This window comes from Malaclemys terrapin, chromosome 8, assembly GCF_027887155.1.
Source record: "Malaclemys terrapin pileata isolate rMalTer1 chromosome 8, rMalTer1.hap1, whole genome shotgun sequence".
Lineage (NCBI taxonomy): Eukaryota > Metazoa > Chordata > Testudines > Emydidae > Malaclemys > Malaclemys terrapin.
Genome location: NC_071512.1, coordinates 87,478,857 through 87,498,296, shown reverse-complemented (window position 1 = coordinate 87,498,296; position 19,440 = coordinate 87,478,857). Strand labels below are relative to the sequence as shown.

Sequence of the window (19,440 nt, the reverse complement as noted above, 5' to 3'; positions counted from 1 at the left end):
GCACTAAGTGGTACTAACACCATCGAAGTCAATGGAGCGATGTCGATTTACACCAGATGTGGATCTAGCCCTTTCTGTCAAAAAAGTTTTGACAAAAGTCATGAGTTGTCCCATACTTAATTCCCTGAGATACTATAAACAGGGCACCATGGAACTCAAACATGAATAGAGTGTAGGGGTGAAATCCTGGACTCATTAAAATTAATTGCAAAACTCCTGTTAACTTCACTGAGACCAGGATTTCACCTTGGAGTTTGTTTGCGTAAGTTATAGTAGTATGGATGTTCAGTCTGTCACATTGTCTGGAGTGACTGTTGGCTGTGAATGCCTGCTTCAAGTTATCAAGTATCAGGGGGTAGCCGTGTTAGTCTGTATCTACAAAAACAACAAGGAGTCTGGTGGCACCTTAAAGACTAACAGATGCATCCGAAGAAGTGAGGTTTTTATTCACAAAAGCTTATGCCCAAATAAATCTGTTAGTCTTTAAGGTGCCACCAGACTCCTTGTTGTTTTTACCTCAAGGTAGACTGTCAAACACCAAGCAGACACCAGGCAGACACCCAAAACTAGTGGTATGTTCTATAATTAGATTTCACCCACCCAGTAACAAATGTGAATTCCTGGATCACTGTATCAGTCGTACCATGGAGTCACAGACAGTCCCCTTAGGTTCTCCAGTCTGTCTTGCCACCCAGGCAAACTGGACTTAGTGAAAAATGGTCACTTATACCAAAAATCACAAAATATTCAGGTTGCTTCCAGTCCCAAGAGACCAGTCGCTTACCCCAGATCAATTGGTACACCCTAGATCAGGGGTCGGCAACGTTCGGCACGCGGCTCGCCAGGGTAAGCATCCTGGAGGGCCAGGTCAGTTTATTTTCCTGCTGACACGGCAGGTTCGGCCGATCGCAGCCCCCACTGGCTGCGGTTCACCGTCCCGGGCCAATGGGGGCAGCGGGAAGCCGACACCTGCCCTAGATTTTACACCAAAGACAAAATCTGTATCCAATCCTGTAATAAACTATCTAAAGTTAGGAAAAGGAAATGAGAGTTATTTACAGGTTAAAGCAAGCAGGCATATAACACAAATAAGTTGCAATCTAAATCCTAAGAGTGGCAGAGTTGTAGTGATCTGTCAATTCAAAATGTCTTTCGGGGCAAACCCAGGAATAACTGGGGGATCTCTCACTTCAGTTTAGAGTCTCTGGCATGTGAATTCAAACAGCAAAGAGATGTAGAATTTTTTCCATGTGTCTATATTCATAGCTTCTTCTCACAGAAACAAAGCTGACTTCAACAGTTCCCATGAAGATCCTTTATTCGTGGTGTGGGAGTTGGGGGAGGAAAGTACTTAACAAAGTTTTTGATTCTTGACCTCACACAATAGCTCATTTGCATTTAATGAATAGGATTTAACTTCTTCTTAGAGACCATCATTTGCATTACACATGGCTTTTTCCCTATTTGATGAGTTATATAGTCACAGAGGTTTACAATGTAAATGCTTGCTATCACTTTATAACCTGGAGTAACCCCTAGTTGGCTGAGAAGAATACATGCGGCATACTACAAGCATTTACGCTATACACATTCTTATCAACCTAACATTTCATATTTATTTTGATAATGCTAACCCACAGGTAAGTAAGACTGGTTTCCAGTTATGCATTTATAAGTGTTCAGTGAGATCTGGGGCCTTGGCATGAGCTGGCATCTGCGAGCATCACACAGTCAAAATAAACTGGGCATAATTAGGAGGTGTACAATATATCTGCTGTTGAAGGAAAGACTGTGTCTAAACTTAAGTGCCTAAAACACTTGCATCTGAAGAAGTGAGGTTCTTACCCACGAAAGCTTATGCTCCCAATACTTCTGTTAGTCTTAAAGGTGCCACAGGACCCTCTGTTGCTTAAAACGTTTGAGAAATTATACACGAATAATGTCTTCACAGACATTTTAAAAAATCTAAGGTAAAAGGTAAGGTAGCTTGTGTCTCAGAACCGTGAAGTTTATACCATACTTCCTCTGTGATCAGTGTAGCCTAGGGTCACTTTGTGCAGAAATATGATAAGGACCCCCATTTTTCCACCTCCTCAGACAGCATCATAATGAACTGAAATCTAGGTGAGCGATACCAATTTGGCACTTTTCCATTTAGAGCTGATGAAAATCAGAGCAAAGTGGATTGTAATTCTGGGCAAATTAAATAAGGCCTTCATGATGCAAAGGGAAATAATCTTTTGAAAATCAGTCCAAAATATTTTCAAATATGTGTTTATTTTTTTTCATCCTCATGAGGCTCCAGTGCCTCCTAGCAGTTATCCCCTAATATTTAGCCACTACAGGGCTGCTTCTGCTCTTCCATCCATGTAAATTAAGGGTTAATTTAATGGAGTTACAGTGGTGTAAAACCAGTGTGAGAGGAGAATCAGGCCTTATAATTTTATTTAAAGGCTACCATAGGGTTCATCTTCAAATGTCATCTTTTTCACTTTGGTAATGCTGTGCACATACCAGTAATTCATAAATCTGTTATATTTGCTCTACTACTAATGAGAAAATGTATTTGTTCCATAACTAATTAGAAAATGATTCTGACGTTTTGATTTATAAAATTGTCAGGTTTGCCTTTTTTTTTTAGTCCTCTGAGTGGGGGTAGGAATACTCTGTTGTACGAGGTGGCTGCTGTACAGACAAGCCTCTGCTTAAAAAGGGGTGAGATACTAGCGAGCACAATTAAGAGGCAGAACCTTAAAATGCACTATTGCTTCAGGGCACTATCATACAGTTACCTATGCTAACAATTGTCTTTCTTTACAGCCACAATATTCTTCTCTATGAAGATGGCCATGCTGTTGTTGCTGATTTTGGAGGTGAGGTGTTGGTGATTAATCTGAAAAATGTCAGCAAGTTCTCAAAAACTAGGGCTCTGTTTTCTCTGATGAATCAGAAAGTTAATGAGGCTGTATTTTGCTTCATTATTTCTCTGAAAAATATCCCGGAGAGTAGATTTGGGCAATTGCAGTTGTGTCCTGCTGAGTTCTGCAGGGTTCCATCTTGTAGTCTCTTATTAAAGGTGTGTATAGGGTTGTATGGAGAGTAAGAGAGGAGGCAAGGCTGCAGTCCATGTACAAGCTACAGTACTTTCAGAATGCCAATAAGCCCCTGCTCCACATATCTCATCTAATTCAACCAGTGCAGTTGAACACCTTACCCGGTGTCTAGCTGAGACTGGAGCCTGGATGAGGTTCAAATGGCCTGGCCTCAATCCAGATCAGAATGCAGTTGTGGTGGTAGGCTGGAGGAAGCAACTGGGAAAAATGGCAAGAGTTATTTCTGCCCCTTTAATTGAGGATGTGTTCCTATCTTTTGTTACTAGAGTTCACAGTCCAGGGGTAGTGTTGGAGCCCTGCTGTTATCACAGAATCCTAGAGCAGCAGGGACCAGGATAGCTTTCTTTCATCTTCATCCAGAGAAGAGATTGTGGCTATTCCATTCAGATATGGAACTTTGGGTATGTCTACACTGCAAAAAAAACCACCCATGAGAGCTAGTCTCAGAGCCCAGGTCAACTGACATAGGCTATCAGGGCTTGTGCTATGGGGCTAAAAATAGCAGTGCAGATGTTGCCGCTCGGGCTGGATCCCAGGCTCTGTGACCCACTACCTTTGATCCACACTGCTATTTTCAGCCCCAGAGCATGAGCCCAAGTCAGTTGACCAGGCTCTGAGACTCGTTGCCCCAGGTTTAGTGGGGAAGGGGTTGCAGTGTAATCATACCCTTTGTCACCACAAATTTTGACCAGGCTTCCCCATAATGATCTAAGGCTGATGCAAAATGCAATGGCTCACTAATTAAGTAGATTTTCTGGCTGAGGCACATGTGACTGCCTGTTGGTGTCAGGTGAAATTTAAGGAGTTGGTTTCCATCTATAAAGCCCTAAATGCCCTGGGACCTGCCTATTTGAGATACCGACTCTGTCGCTGTGCCACATCAGCGCAGTTGTAATCAGCAGAGGTACTTGAGCATGATTTTAAAGAGAGGGAGGAGGGTGATGCTCTGGACAGCATCTGCGAGGGGCCCTTAACTTTGAAATAGTCCAAATTAGAGTCAGGCACTTTGCAAATCCCACCTACTTTCCTAGGCTATTGGAGAAGGAGGGATGCACTGGGGTCTGGTACTTGTAGGGATGGCTGAGAGGATAAATATTTTTCTTTTCTGCTGGTTATATTCTGGCTGGGGACGCTGCTGGGTGTGTTCTTGTTTGTACAGGTAGGAGTGTACTTTTAACATGTCTCAAAGGTACCAAAGTTCTGGGAAGGCACTTATGTATCGTTTACATCTACATAAATCAATCAATATTTCATATATTGCCTTTGCTATAGTCATACAAGAGCTTATGAAACTGAAGTCTACTAGAGCAGCCTGTAGCTTTTATATCACCAGCCAGCTGAAAGGAAGTATGACATTAAATCAGAGTGCCAGTCTTCTGTGCCTTTGAATTTTAGTATAGGTTTTTGGTGTTGTTTGTTTTAAATCTAAATGAAGTTAGACACACCAGTACGGTTAACCCTGAGTTTAAAAACTCTGAGATGGATCCTCAGCTGGTATAAATCGCCATGAAAGCCAATGGAGATATGCCAATTATAGCAGCTGAAGATCTGGCTCACTGATGTAAGAAGCTCCATTTTATCGGGAATATCTTCATGTATCCTTGTCTAATAGTAGGATATTGTATTTCCTCTTGATTTTACAAAAACCCAATTTTATGGAAGTCCTGGGTTTCCACCAAGACTTCTGTAAAATGAGGTTTATCTGTAGTGTTGTTTATTTAAAAAGCTTTCCTTTTTTGTCTCAGAATCTAGATTTCTGCAGTCCCTGGATGAAGACAACATGACAAAACAACCTGGGGTTTCCTTCTTGTTCTTTTCCATTTAATTAGTATACTATTTATGTGCAAACTCAGCCTAGGAGAAAATGATGAGATTAGATAGGTTTTTGCTGGAATCAATGATGTTGTACAGTGACAGTGTAATGCTTTGTTTCTTTTGTATGCTAATTTTTTCTTAGTGTTTGAGATCAGCCTTTATAATAGCAGAAATTATTGCACTCACAAATGGGCTCCCTACTGTGTACCCAAAACCCAATATTATTATATGGTTCTCATTTTAGCACTATCACCCCTGAATTCTTAGGCATAACATGCAAACCATCCCATATATATATTGCTTTCTGATAGTCTGAATTTCTGACAGGGAATCAGTTATCCAACATGGATTTTCTTTCTGAGTTCTTTGCTCAGTATAGTTATTTCAAATAAATTGCTCATATGGGCCCAACTTTGTAAAAGACAATACCCTGGAGCAGAGGACCAGAGTACGACCCACTACTCCTCATGAGCCCAGTGGATGGCAGGTTGTTTGTGAAGCAGCCACATAGATTTGTGCCTGCAAAATGCAATGATAGCCCAGGAGAGAAGCCAAAGGATTAATGTATACACCGATCCAGTCGTTTTAATACCCTGCATAGTTGTCATTATCATTATTCCAGCTCCTAAATTGGAGTAGTAGTTAAAGGGAGTTAGACATGCTAAAGCTCTGTACCCTGGTCTCAGACTGGAAGTGTAGATTTCAACTCCTGCCAGGGCCGGCTCTAGGTTTTTTGCCACCTCCAAGCAAAAACTTTGCCGCCCCAAGCTCCAAGAGCGCAACTGCCCAAGCAAAAAAAAATAAAGAAGAAGAAGAATGGCCGGAATGCTGCCCCACGTGCTTGTTTTGCTGGTGCCTAGAGCCAGTCCTGACTCCTGCACCACTCTCAACGCTACTCTTCTCTTACGTAAAGCCTGATTATACTAGCTTTATGTGGGTGAAATGAATTCCATGCTAATCCTGAAGACACAATATAATGTATGGAGATTTACTGCATGAATTGTGTATGCTACCATAACTATTTGTTGTTAGAAGATTTATCTGTTAGCTTGTTGTGAAAGAAAGAAAGAAAGAAAGAAAGAAAGAAAGAAAGAAAGAAAGAAAGAAAGAAAGAAAGAAAGAAATCCTCTGTAAAGGAACAAAACACTCCATTAACGTATTATTGATGTTTTTTTGATGCACAGAACCTACGCTGGATGGCCCCTGAGGTATTCACTCAGTGCACTCGATACACTATAAAAGCTGATGTTTTCAGCTATGCTTTGTGTCTCTGGGAACTGTTAACAGGTGAAATTCCATTTGCTCACCTCAAACCAGGTAAGATGCTCACTGAACTAACATGAACACTACTTATATCTCTGAACTGTAATAAAGTAGCTGCATTTCATAGCATTATTAATCCGTATTTTACTAGAATTCATATTAGGCAGTATTCACCTAAAAATTTAGCTTTATTAAGGTAGCAGGAAACATAGGAAATTGAATGTGCTTCTGGATTTGGGTGGAACCTTGGGGAATGAAGGAATGTCACTCCAGAAACTGTAAAGCCATGGAAGTGTAGGGGATTTTTTCTTGGAGTTGGGAGTGGAGGAAAAGGATGGTAGTTAGGACAAGAGCTGTGATATCTGCAAAGCCTATCAGACAGGGACTTCAAATAGATTTCTTACCAGTTGGAAGAAGACAGGTCTATGCATGAAATTTTTGTGTGGGGAAAAAGTAGTTTTCACTTGTACTGTATTGAATTCTTTACCCAATACAATATAATCATCAACAATTGTGTACAACCCTTTATCTATCTATCTATCTATCTATCTATCTATCTACCTATCTATCATCCTGCCTGTTTCAAAGGTGCCTATCACTGTTGTATCAGGATCTCCTGATTACTTTATTAAATAATAATTCAAATGCTAAATGAAGTCTCATACATGACTTATTAAATCAATTTAACCCCCACATTATTAAAATGAATATTAAATTAAATGTATTGTGTGGTATGTAGCATTATATAAGCAACTTGTTAACAATGATATACCAGACAGTAATTGAAACATCAACTTTGGAAACAGTTTACTGGAAGCTCTCTTATCTGTGAAATGGCTGTAAAGCTGTTGCTAACATAGACCTGTTTAGGTATGGATCTTCAAGTGCCTCCAATTTTCTGATATTCTTTAAGTTTGAAGTTAATTCATTATTTTTTTTATGGAATCCTGTAGAAGTAACCTATCCTTTATTCCTCTCGATCAAATTTTTTTAAGCAGAATTTGACTAATTACTTCTTTTTTAAAACAATTCGGGTAATTATTTTTCTTTTATCTATATTGCTGCTTCACTATTTGATTTATGCCAGGCCTGGAATTGGAAGTACCAAACATCACATGACAGCTTATCTTGGAGTCAAAAGCAGGAATTGCAGGAGCTCTTGTAAGAATATCTAATCTCATGTGATTTCTAATCTGATTTTCAGAACAAAGAGTTTGAGATAAATTCAGATCACCATCTCAAGGTTCACACATCAGTAGTTTTCATCAGTCGCTCTTTCCATCTCCTGACTTTAGCTTGGCCATATTAAGCGTCAGACAGTAATACTAATCAATTCCGTTTTTTAGCAGCATCCTAGCAACTGTAGCATCTCAGAAGTTCTTACCAGTTGGGAGGAGGGATAGCTCAGTGGTTTGAGCATTGGCCTGCTAAACCCAGGGTTGTGAGTTCAATCCTTGAGGGGGCCACTTGGGGATCTGGGGCAAAATCAGTACTTGGTCCTGCTAAGGAAGGCAGGGGGCTGGACTCGATGACCTTTCAAGGTCCCTTCCAGTTCTAGGAGATGGGATATCTCCATTATTATTTATTTATTTATTTATTCTGCTTCCGGGCCTGCAAAGGAATGGATGTCCACTCTATTGCTGTCCACTCTTACTGAGTTTCAGAAGCTGTGCAAAATCATCCTCTGTTCTGTTACTTGCATCATCTGCTCTGTCTCTTTCTTTTCCTGTACCACTTTTCTGGTTTCTCTCACTCCTTTACCTCCTCCTCCACCAAACACCTTTTCTAGCACAGGCTCTGTACACAGTAGCCACACATTGCTCCCTATCTTGGCTTATGCATTGAGGCATGGTACCATGGTCCCTTTTTTGGGTAATGCACCTGTTTTTCCTGAATTGAAAAGCGCAATTTATTCATTTCCCCTTACTGCGCAGTATGTTCCAGGCAGGAAGATAACATCTTGGTGTTTCATGCTACTCTGCATCCTGGTGATGGTGGCAATAAATCCTACATTACTATGTGCTGATATAGTATTCACTTTTAATTGGAAATTCACTAGAATCCATCAATGCTAAAAGCATCACCTGGGTTGAGATATCTATGCGCTTCTTGCAAATCTTCACATTCTTGATGTTCTATAGTATTAACCACTTTTGGGTAACTTTACACATTGCTATTTAACCCTGCTTCCTCTGTGTGAAATTCACCCCCTCCACAGGGCGTTCATGAAAAGCTTTCCATGCCAGTTCAATCCTGTTTCAGCTCTAAAAGTGAAATTCACTAATGGGCATAGGGCCAGCACAAGTACAGCACACCACTTAAGCCCATAAATGAGATTAAGGCTATAGCTACACTACAAAGTCAAGTCCATTTAAGTTACGTTGATGTTACAGCCACCTCTGTAATTAAACCTCTGTTGCATATCCAAACTATGTTTCTTGTATCGGCAGAATGCATCCACAGTAGCAGCTCTGGCGTCGCCACAGAGAGCAATGCACCATGGGTAGCTCTAATACCAGGGTTAAGAAATGAGGAGAGCTGGGGGAAGCGTTCTGAACTAAAGTGGAATTTATTGGAGATGGGGGAGGGAGGATTCCTTGCGAAGGGAATTAACCCAAATAGTAACAGCTCCTTTTCTTTTTCTTGTATCTATTTCTTCTCTAGCAGTCATGCTGTGGTAGCCACACATCAACACTCCACATTTCCCTATTCTAAGTGTAAATCCTTTGATTCCTGTTTAATTAGGCTTTCTTGTCCTGACTTTCTCTCCTTAACAGAGAGTGCTTAACTTTTCAGGGCCTTATTTCTGATACATTTAAAGTTCTATTTATTGATCTCAGAGTCTGATACTATTTTTGGTGTCTGTTGGAGGAAGTTTCCCTGTTCCCTTTCCTCTGAGATCTTATTAAATCCAGATTCATTTCTCCTCTGCCCTTTGTACAATTATGCTACTTTCATGCTACTTCTACAATCATTTGGAAGTCTTCACACTGTTCAGAAAGTCAGCTTCTCTTATACAGATGGTGTAGCTGTCATTACATCAATAACAAGGGGTATTCCAATTCAGTATATGGTGTGGAGTTTCTAAACTGCATTAGCTATTTATAGCTTCCCAGTCATTCATTTCTATCTCTGCTGACATTTGAATATAGTAGTCAGATATCTGACTCAATCCTACTTCAGTTTCTAGTAATATACACTACTAATTGTCAACCCAGATTCCAAACCTGACTCTCATTCCTCCATTTTATCTTTCCACCAGTTGCAGTACCTTGTTTTCTGACCATTTAATTGAAAATCCAGAGTATGCCATCTAGGACATAGCTCCAGTGCCCAGTTGCCCAAATCTTCATCTGCTTCTGCATGACATGACCATTCCTGCCATTTATCCCATTTCATTCTGTGTTAACCATTTGTCTACTGTATAAAATACCAGATGTGTGAGGAAAACACTCCTAATATACTAGATGTGTCATCAACAGTATTCCACTGCGCATGAGCTAGAGGGTAATACACCAACAAAATGGTATAGAGAAGTATACCTTGCTGCTCAGCAGCTACCAGGGTGATGAAAACATTGTAAGTAGATGGATGAATAGGAGGAAGAACAAAAGAAAGGGGAACATGAAACCCGTGTAGCCTGGGACTGTGGGACTGCTGTGCCCACCTGAACTCTCTCCAGCCTGGGCTGTCTCTCACAATGCCTTGCAAGCCCCTCCAGGTGCTGTTATTACTCAGCACAACCGCATGTGGTGCCCCACACCCAGCTATATTGCATGAATGCTCTCAGAGCCACTCATGAATCACACTAGGAAAGGCACCAGCCAAATCCCCCCAGCTCCCAGCACTGTACCTCAGAAATATACAAAATTTGCACACATACAAAATGGAAATGACTGCCTAGGAAGGAGTACTGCGGAAAGGGATCTGGGCATCATAGTGGACCATAAACTAAATATGAGTCAACAGTGTAACACTGTTGCAAAAAAAGTGAACATCATTCTGAGATGTATTAGCAGGTGTGTTGTAAGTAAGACACGAGAAGTAGTTCTTCAGCTCTAGTCTGTGCTGATTAAGCCTCAACTGGAGTATTGTGTCCAGTTCAGGGCGCCACATATCAGGAAAGATGTGGAGAAATTGGAAAAAGTCCAGAGAAGAGCAACAAAAATGATTTAAAGGTCTAGAAAACATGACCTATGCGGGAAGATTGAAAAAATTAGGTTAGTTTAGTCTGCAAAAGAAGAGACTGGGAGGGGACATGATAACAGTTTTCAAGTACATAAAAGATTGTTACAAGGAGGAGGGAGAAAAATTGTTCTTCTTAACCTCTGAGGATAGGACAAGAAGCAATGGGCTTAAATTGCAGCAAGGGAGGTTTAGGTTGGACATTAGGAAAAACTTCCTAACTGTCAGGGTGGTTAAGCACTGGAATAAATTGTCTAGGGAGGTTGTGGAATTTCCATCATTGGAGATTTTTAAGAGCAGGTTAGACCTGACACCTGTCAGGAATAGTCTAGATAATACCTAGTCCTGCCATGAGTGCCAGGGACTGGACTAGATGACCTTTTGAAGTCCTTTCCAGTCCTATGATTCCATAAATATATCATCTTGCACTGCTCAAGATGATCAGTGCAAATTTATTAATTGGTTCACCACTTCATCAATGGGAGGTGGACATACACCAGCCTTTGCAAACCTGAGCAGATTTGCCACACACTTCAGGCAAACTCACTGATAAAAATAAACAGTTAAACAAAAGTATTGACTACAAAAGATGGATTTTAAGTGATTATAAGTGATAGGCAAAAAGTCAGAGTTAGTTACCAAAAGAAAAGAAAATATAAGCATGCAGTCTAAACTCTCATAGACTGGGCAACATCTAGATTAGCAGTTTTTCTCACCCCACTGTATATTGCAGTTCATAGTATACAGATTTTACCCTTGAAATCTGGGCCAGTGTCCTCTGTTGGAGTCTCAAGTCTTCAGTGTCCTTGTTGCTTGCAGCATAGGTGGAGGCAGGAGAAAAGGCCTGTGTTCTGTTTTATGTCCTCAGTCCCGTGTGCTTGTAGAACACAAGTCCAGGCATGTCTGGGTGCATTGCTGAGTCTCCAGGCAAGGTTGAGCAGTTCCCCTGGTGTGGCCTCATGCAGGTGAGTCATTGAATTGTAGATCCCTTGCTGGACAATTGCTCTTGATGGGTTGTTTGACACCCCACCCGGACCTTGGTTACTCTCCTTGCTGTTGCCTCTAGGGGGCTAATATCTGTCTGATTCCCCAACTTACAGCAATGTTTTAGTGACAACCATACAACACAATTCTCATAACTTCATATGCATTAATGATATACATATATGGATAGAAAAATTACTTTCAGCAGATCATAACCTTTTCCCTGATTCCTCACACGGCCTGCTTTGTACGCAGGATCACACTCATATATAAATGAGGAATATGGGGGTTACAGGGCACACTCCAAAGGTACAGAATGTCACACCATGTTTCTCAAAGGTGTCATGATTTAATCTTTTTCTTCCCTGTCTGGTATTCTTTGCTTTGGTACTTTTTATTCTGTTTATATTCACCTGCTGAACCACATGCCCCTTCAGCTAGATGAGCATGGGTTCACTGATTTTTGTTTCTGTTCTTGCAGCATCTCAGAGGTCCATGTTCAGTCCCATGTTATTTTGTCTGTAGACTCCTTCTGAGTTAATGCCCTTTCTATAGTCTCTTTTTGATGACTCCCTGCTTACCACCCAAAAGATCTCCCTCTCTTTGTTTGAACCCCATCTTAAAACGTACTTCCACAAGGCCTTTCAATAGTAATTGTTGGCCTAATTCTACTCCCATGAAAGTCAATGAGCACTTTTGAAAATCCCATCCATCCATCATCCCCATCATTGTTACCCTTATATAACACTTAGATTTTTTTCAAAACATCAACTAATTAACCCTCCCAACTGCTCTGTAAGGTAGGGGAATTTTATTATCCCCAGCTTACAGTTGGGGAAACTAAGACAGAAAATGAAAGGACTTGCACAAGGCCACAAGGTCAGTGTCAGATTCAGGATTTGAACTCAGTAGTTCCTGGTTTATAGCCTCTTCTCCTAGACTCCACTGCCTCTCAACCCATACTGCCTAAGAAATGTATAGTTTATTTAAATATGGAAACTATGTTTGAACTTCATTGTGTATATCTGATTTAGAGCCATGTCTTGCAAACACCTATTGTGGGGATGAGGCATCTTTCATAACTTATATACAAATTCCACCCTCATTATTACATAAGTTCAGATGAGTGTTTAAAACATAAATCCCATATTTTTCACCAACTATACATTTTAAGATGATGAGAAATACATTTTCCTTTTAAACTTTTTTGTATGCTGTCTGTGAAGCTCTGTAGCTTTACTTACATACTCTTAACCTTCCCTCTGTCTAATATTGACCTTTGTACATGCCCAGATGTATGGGAAGCCATTCAGGTCAAGTACATGGAATACTTAGATGTTGGTTAGAATACCTAACTATAAAACTTAGCACTTGTAAAATCTATACATCACCCTTTGAAATGGATGTTATTTTTGCAGTAATTATACCTCTATATCCCCTAGTGTATCAAGTATATTATCCAATTCAGTAAGGGTATGCTGTATACAGAATTAGATATCCATTTTTCAGATTGTATAAAGAGTCTCATGGCTGTTGAATCAAAATCACTACTTATTTTATCAAAGGGAGCATCTATTGAATCAAATGGAATCCCCAGTGAAATCATTTCTATATTAAGTCAAATAAAATATTTGCTGAATACCATATCATGTAATTCCACAGTACTAAAGACTGCAGCATGTCCCATGGTCAGTAATGGAAAAACTACTGTATGTGTTCAACAATGCCAACTCCCCAAACAGGTGAGATAACAGTATACAATATAGAACTGAAATAAGCATACTGAGGAGTTATCAGAAAATGCACTCATTGCTAGTATTTAATGAGCACAGAAGTGATCTCTGCTCTAAGGACCTTATAATCCAGGGATCAGCAACCTTTGGAACGTGGCCCGTCAGGGAAATCCACTGGCGGGCCGGGACGGTTTGTTTTGTTTACCTGCAGCATCCGCAGGTTCAGCGGATCGCAGCTCTCACTGGCCACGGTTCGCCATACCAGGCCAATGGGGGCTGTGGGAAGCAGCGGACAGCACATCCCTCAGTCCGTGCCACTTCCTGCAGCCCCCATTGGCCTGGAGCAGCAAACCGCGGCCAGTGGGAGCCGCGATCGGCCGAACCTGCAGATGCTGCAGGTAAACAAAATATCCCGGTCCGCCAGCAGATTTCCCTGATGGGCCACGGGTCAAAGGTTGCCGATTCCTGTTATAATCTAAGGCCCAGTCTATACTACAGTTACAGTGGAGCTAGGAACCTGGTTACAACTCATTGTCCCTTTCCCAATATGACTAAAGTCCAGTCTACCCTACCTACTAAAACCATGTTTTTAACCAGTTTAGGGGACAGCTGAGTTTTATAACCAGTTTCCCAAACATGGTTGCATTTGTAGTGTAGACAAGCCATAAAGCCCATATTTTGCAAACCCCTATTAGTGCATTAAGGTCAATAGGACCATGTCCAGGAATGACAAACAGAAGTTTTGGCTGCAGATCCAGTGCTTAAACTAGAGGGACTTGATGAGTGGCATGTTTGGTCTGTCATTATCTGGACAGATGCAAAGATGGAAAACTTCTGTATTAAAAAGAAGAAAATAGTGTCTAGAAAGTCAAGAAAAGATTTAGGTTTTATGCCAGTCAGAACAATGCAGTAGTGTTTATCAGCCATATAAGGACTTTGTTAGGTAGTTAAAGATCATTGTGAAGACGAATTGCATTTAACAAATAATCTAAATCTGAAAGATTAAACAATGGGAGCACTGGAGTAGCTTTTCTTTGAAATCTTGAGTGCTCTGTTGCCATAAAGAAATTGTTGATTCCCGTTGCGATCCCACACCACTTTTCTAAAGACCAGTGGCTTAGTTCTCTACCCAAATCTGTTGTCCTTGTCCAAGTATTCTGAGTCTTTCATAAAGGCAGTCATGATTCTCCATTTTCAAAATACCCTATTGCATTTTTAGGTAATGTTCAAAGGCAGTGGTAGATATGGGCTGATGGGCAACATCCCTAGCTTCAGAGAGTTCATGTAAGGCCTTGGAGGAAGGAATGCATCCTAATGTGGTACAAGGCCCTCTTGAATAGTTTTCTCTTATACAAATTTATTCTGGCCAAGGCCTATAAACCAGCTTTGAGTATATTTATGGGAAGAATTTGAAAGCACTGTGTCACAGGTATTTAAAAACTATGAATGTGAAACTGGAAGCAGAAACTGAACACACATGTCCTGCCTGGCCCATAAGAGCACCACTATTATGGGAGCATGAGTGCACAGGAAAAGTGACTATGTCATAGAAGTGTAGGGCTGGAAGGGACCTTGAGAGGTCATCTAGTCCAGTCCCCTGCACTCAAGGCAGGACTAGGTAATAACTAGACCAATCCTGACAGGTGTTTGTCTAACCTGGTTTTTAAAACCTCCAGTGACAGAGATTCCACAACCCCCCTAGGCAATTTGTTTCAATACTTAACCACCCTGACAGTTGAGAAGTTTTTCCTAATGTCGAACCTAAACCTCCCTTACTGCAATTTAAGCTCATTGCTTCTTGTCCTATCTTCGGAGGTTCACAAGAATATTTTTTCACCCTCCTCCTTGTAACAACCTTTTATGTACTTGAAAACTGTTATCATGTCCCCTCCTCAAGTTTCTCTTCTCCAGACTAAACAAACCCAGTGTTTTCAATCTTTCTTCATAGATCATGTTTTCTAGACCTTTAATCATTTTTGTTGCTCTCCTCTCTCTAATTTTTCCACATCTTTTCTGAAATGTGGTAACCAGAATTATATGCAATACTCCAGATGAGGCCTTATCAGTGCAGAGTACAACGGAAGAACTACTTCTTGTGTCTTGCTTACAACATTCCTGCCAATACATCCCAGAATGATGTTTGCTCTTTTTTGCAACAGGGTTACACTGTTGACTCATGTTTAACTTGTGATCCAATATGACCCCCAGATCACTTTCTGCAGTACTCCTTTCTAGGCAGTCATTTCCCATTTTGTATGTGTGCAACTGATTATTCCATCATAAGTGGAGGACTTCGCATTTTTCTGTGTTAAATTTCATCCTATTTACTTCAGACCATTTCTCCAGTTTGTCCAGATCACTTTGAATTTTAATCCTATCCTCCAAAGCACTTGCAACCCCTTCCATCTTGATATTATCTGCAAACTATTGTGTACTCTCTATGCCACTGTCTAAATCATTTATGACGATATTGAACAGAACCAGACCAAGGACCGATCCTTGCAGGACTCCATTTGATATGTTCTTCCAGCTTGACTGTGAACCACTGATAACTACTCTCTGGGAATGGTTTTCCAACCTGTTATGCACCCACCTTATAGTAGCTCCATCTAGGTTGTATTTCCCTAGTTTGTTTAGTATCAAAAGCCTTACTAAAGTCTAGATAGTCCACATCTACTGCATCCCCCCATCCACAAGGCTCATTACCCTCTCAAATAAAGCTATTAGATTGGTTTGACATGATTTATTCTTGACAAATCCATGTTGACTGTTACTTTTCACTTTTTTATCTTCTAGGTCAGTAGTGGGCAACCTACGGGTGGCGTGCAGCCCACGGGCCACAGGTTACCCACCACTGTTCTAGGTGTTTGCAAATTGATTGCTTGATTATTTGCTCCATTATTTTTCCAGGTACTGAAGTTAAGCTGACTGGTTTGTAATTCCCAGAGTTGTCCTTATTCCCCTTTTTATAGATTGGAACTATATTTGCCCTCTTCCAGGCCTCTGGAATCTCTCCCATCTTCCATAAGTTTTTGAAGATAGTCACTAATGGCTCAGATATCTCCTCAGTCAGCTCCTTAAGTATTCTAGGATGTATTTCATCAGGCCCTCCCAACCTGAAGACATCTAACTTATCTAAGTAATTTTTAACATGTTCTTTCCTATTTTAGCCTCTGATTTTCAGTGGCATTACTATATTGGACATCCAATTACTACTAACCTTTTTGGTGAAAACTGAAACAAAAAAGTCATTTAGCATTTCCGCCATTTCTACATTTTCTATTGTTTGTCTTTCCCCCCCCCCTCCATTGAGTAATGAGCGTACCCTGTCCTTGATAACCCTTTTGCTTCTAATGTATTTGTAGAATGTTTTCTTGTTACCCTTTATGTCTCTAGTTTGTTTAAAATTGTTTTGTGTCTTCTCCTTTCTAACTTTGTCTCTAAATGCTTGTATTGTTTGTTTGTATTCATCCATTGTAATTTGACCCAGCTTCCACTTTTTGTAGGACTCTTTTTTGAGTTTCAGATTATTGAAGATTTCCTGGTTAAGCCATGGTGGTGTCAGAGAAAAACACAGTTCTCACTTTTTGTTTGGGTACAGCAAGTCAGATGCTTTATTTTCTCTCTATCTCTCTGCTTCCACAGTGGTCTGGTGCCATATTTCCTGTCTTTCCTATGCAGTGGGATAGTTTGTTCTGGTGCCCTTAATAACATCTTTGAAAAACTGCCAACTTTCTTAAACTGTTTTTCCTCTTACAGTTGCTTCCCATGGGATCTTATCTACCAACTCCCTGAGTTTGCTGAAGTTTGCCTTCTTGAAATCCATTGTCTTTATTCTGCTGTTCTCCCTCCTACCATTTTTTGGAATCATGAACTCTATCATTTCATGATCACTTTCACCCAAGCTGCCTCCCACTTTCAAATTCTCAACCAGTTCCTCCTCCCTATTTGTCAAAATCAAATCCCGAACAGCCGGTCTCCCCTAGTTGCTTTCTCCACCTTCTGAAATAAAAAATTGTCTCCAATGCATTCCAAGAACTTGTTGGGATAATCTGTGCCCTGCTGTATTTATTTCCCAGCAGGTATCTGGGTAGTTGATGTCCCCCATCACCACCAAGTCCTGTGCTTTGGATGATTTTGTTAGGTGTTTAAAAAAAGCCACAGCCACCTCTTCTTCCTGGTTAGGTGGCCTATAGTAGACCCCTTCCATGACATCACCCTTGTTTGTTACCGCTTTTATCCTTATGCAGAGACTTTCAACAAATCTATTTCCATCTCAGTCTCAGTCCAAGTGTATACATCTTTGATGTGTCATGAGTTTTTAATATGGTGAACAGCGTTCCCCAGTCAGAAAGCTGACTTTTAAATACAGCTGTTCCCTCAGTTTTATAGTAAAAAGAATGTATTCCTTAGTATCTCCCATTGTTTATAATGTCAATAGAATGGTTCATGTAACATATAGAAAGGAGACTATTCTTGATTAAAATCTATGGTATTTCACATAACTTATATAGAAACCTATTTTTCATTGTTATAAAATTATATAGGACTCTTCCAAAGTATCTACATAGCTGTTCATGCAAGTATTTCTATGAATTTCCATGACAGTTTCTCTTTCTATGAACACCCTTGAAAACAAAAAAAATCCTATTACTAATGTCTATGGGAAATGAATAAAAGGGGTCAAATAAGTTCCAAAACTTTGCAATTTTTATTAAAATTGATGTTTATCAATGCTTTTTTTGCATCATGCACCTAGTTCTCTTTACACACACACACATACTATCGTGTGTGTGTGTATGATACACACACATAGAGGGAGAGAGAGATCACAGTACTCCGTTGTGTATGTATATATGGTACCATGCATAGTCTACTTGTGTCAAACTAAATTTTTGGGTGTTCTTCTATCCCTAATACATAGCACAGGCTTCCTGTAGTATATTGTGGGAAAAGAGAAGGAGAGTGGTATAGATAGATAGACAGATAGATAGATAGATAGATTCGATAGTAGGTTATATTTATTTTTCATTAACATCTTTTTCCCCCATCTGTTCCTATTCACTGTCTCTACCAAGCAGAACATGAACCCAGTAATGTTTGAATCACACTTTCAAACCCACATTAGAATGGGATCAAAATTAGGCAAACTGTGTTTGCCCATCCCTACAGCGTACTGCAACATTTCACAGAATGTATCTGATATTAACATTCCGAAACTTCATTACAGTGACAAAGATTCCAATGAGAACAGACAATGGCACAAATTAATCTATTCTTGTGACAAAGACTGTAATGAGAATGGGATATGGTTAAAAAAAATTAAACCATTCTTGTTACAATCTCAAGATTGCAATCTCCTGGTCCCCCTCAAATGCTATATACTCCGGTGATGTATCACTTAATCGTGTCAGTTTAACAAAGAATTTTACTTTGCTCCTGCTATGAGGCTGGCATACATTTGCTTTGACTTTCCACAGCTAAGCTGTTTTAAGAGAATGCAGTGGGATTAATTATGTTTTTTAAATCACTGTATATATAAACACAATTAGGGAAACATTCTGGCAATTTTTTTCTTAGTCAGTCGCAACTAGCACAGATAAAAAGGGACTCTGATTTTTTTGTTTGTTTGTTTGTTAAATGAATGCTTGGAATTACTTTTAGTCTTCAGCCATACCAGAGCTAACTACAGGTTATTTTAGGAAGTCAGAATCTGGCACCAATTTATCTGTAAGTCAAATGCATCTAATGCATGTTATTGAAAGCTGCTGAGTCATTCTCTCTTTATTATTATGTCATGTGTGAGGTGAGGGTCAATTGATATTTTTTTCAAAGGTTATTGTTTAAGGGTTTACACCTGAATCAGATCATTTTCAGCCAGGCTAAACATGGGCAGAAATGTGTCAACATCAGTGCAGGGCAGTTGGTCGTTTTAACCTAGTGCATTAAAAATAGTGCTTTCATAGAATCATAGAATATTAGGGTTGGAAGAGACCTCAGCAGGTCATCTAGTCTAGTCTAGCTTTGATGGTTTTGAAAGCTTCTTTGACCCACTCCATTTGCAAGTTTAATACTTAAGCATTTCCATCTGTTCATATCTGTTTTTCATTCAAATACTAAAGTAAAATGTGTTGGCATATGAATATTTTTTATATCTGAATCGTAATTAAGCTTTATTATACTGTTTTATTTGTAGCTGCAGCAGCGGCAGATATGGCCTATCATCACATCCGGCCTCCAATAGGGTATTCAATTCCCAAGCCCATATCATCACTGTTAATGAGGGGCTGGAATGCATGTCCTGAGGTAAGTGCTCCCACTTCTTTAACCTATGAAGTAGTGATTAC

The 19,440-nt window shown here is 40.0% G+C and overlaps 1 protein-coding gene across 3 annotated transcripts in view; it reads left to right on the top strand.

The window, feature by feature from the left end:
• Nucleotides 1-19,440, top strand: part of TNNI3K (TNNI3 interacting kinase) — a 168,170-nt gene that overhangs the window by 103,011 nt on the left and 45,719 nt on the right. For all 3 annotated transcript variants that reach the window (XM_054037604.1, XM_054037603.1, XM_054037606.1), the window contains exons 18-21: nucleotides 2,821-2,873; nucleotides 4,859-4,911; nucleotides 6,113-6,245; nucleotides 19,290-19,399. In XM_054037604.1, the coding sequence (XP_053893579.1) occupies nucleotides 2,821-2,873; nucleotides 4,859-4,911; nucleotides 6,113-6,245; nucleotides 19,290-19,399 (349 nt within the window). The remainder of the gene's footprint in view (nucleotides 1-2,820; nucleotides 2,874-4,858; nucleotides 4,912-6,112; nucleotides 6,246-19,289; nucleotides 19,400-19,440) is intronic.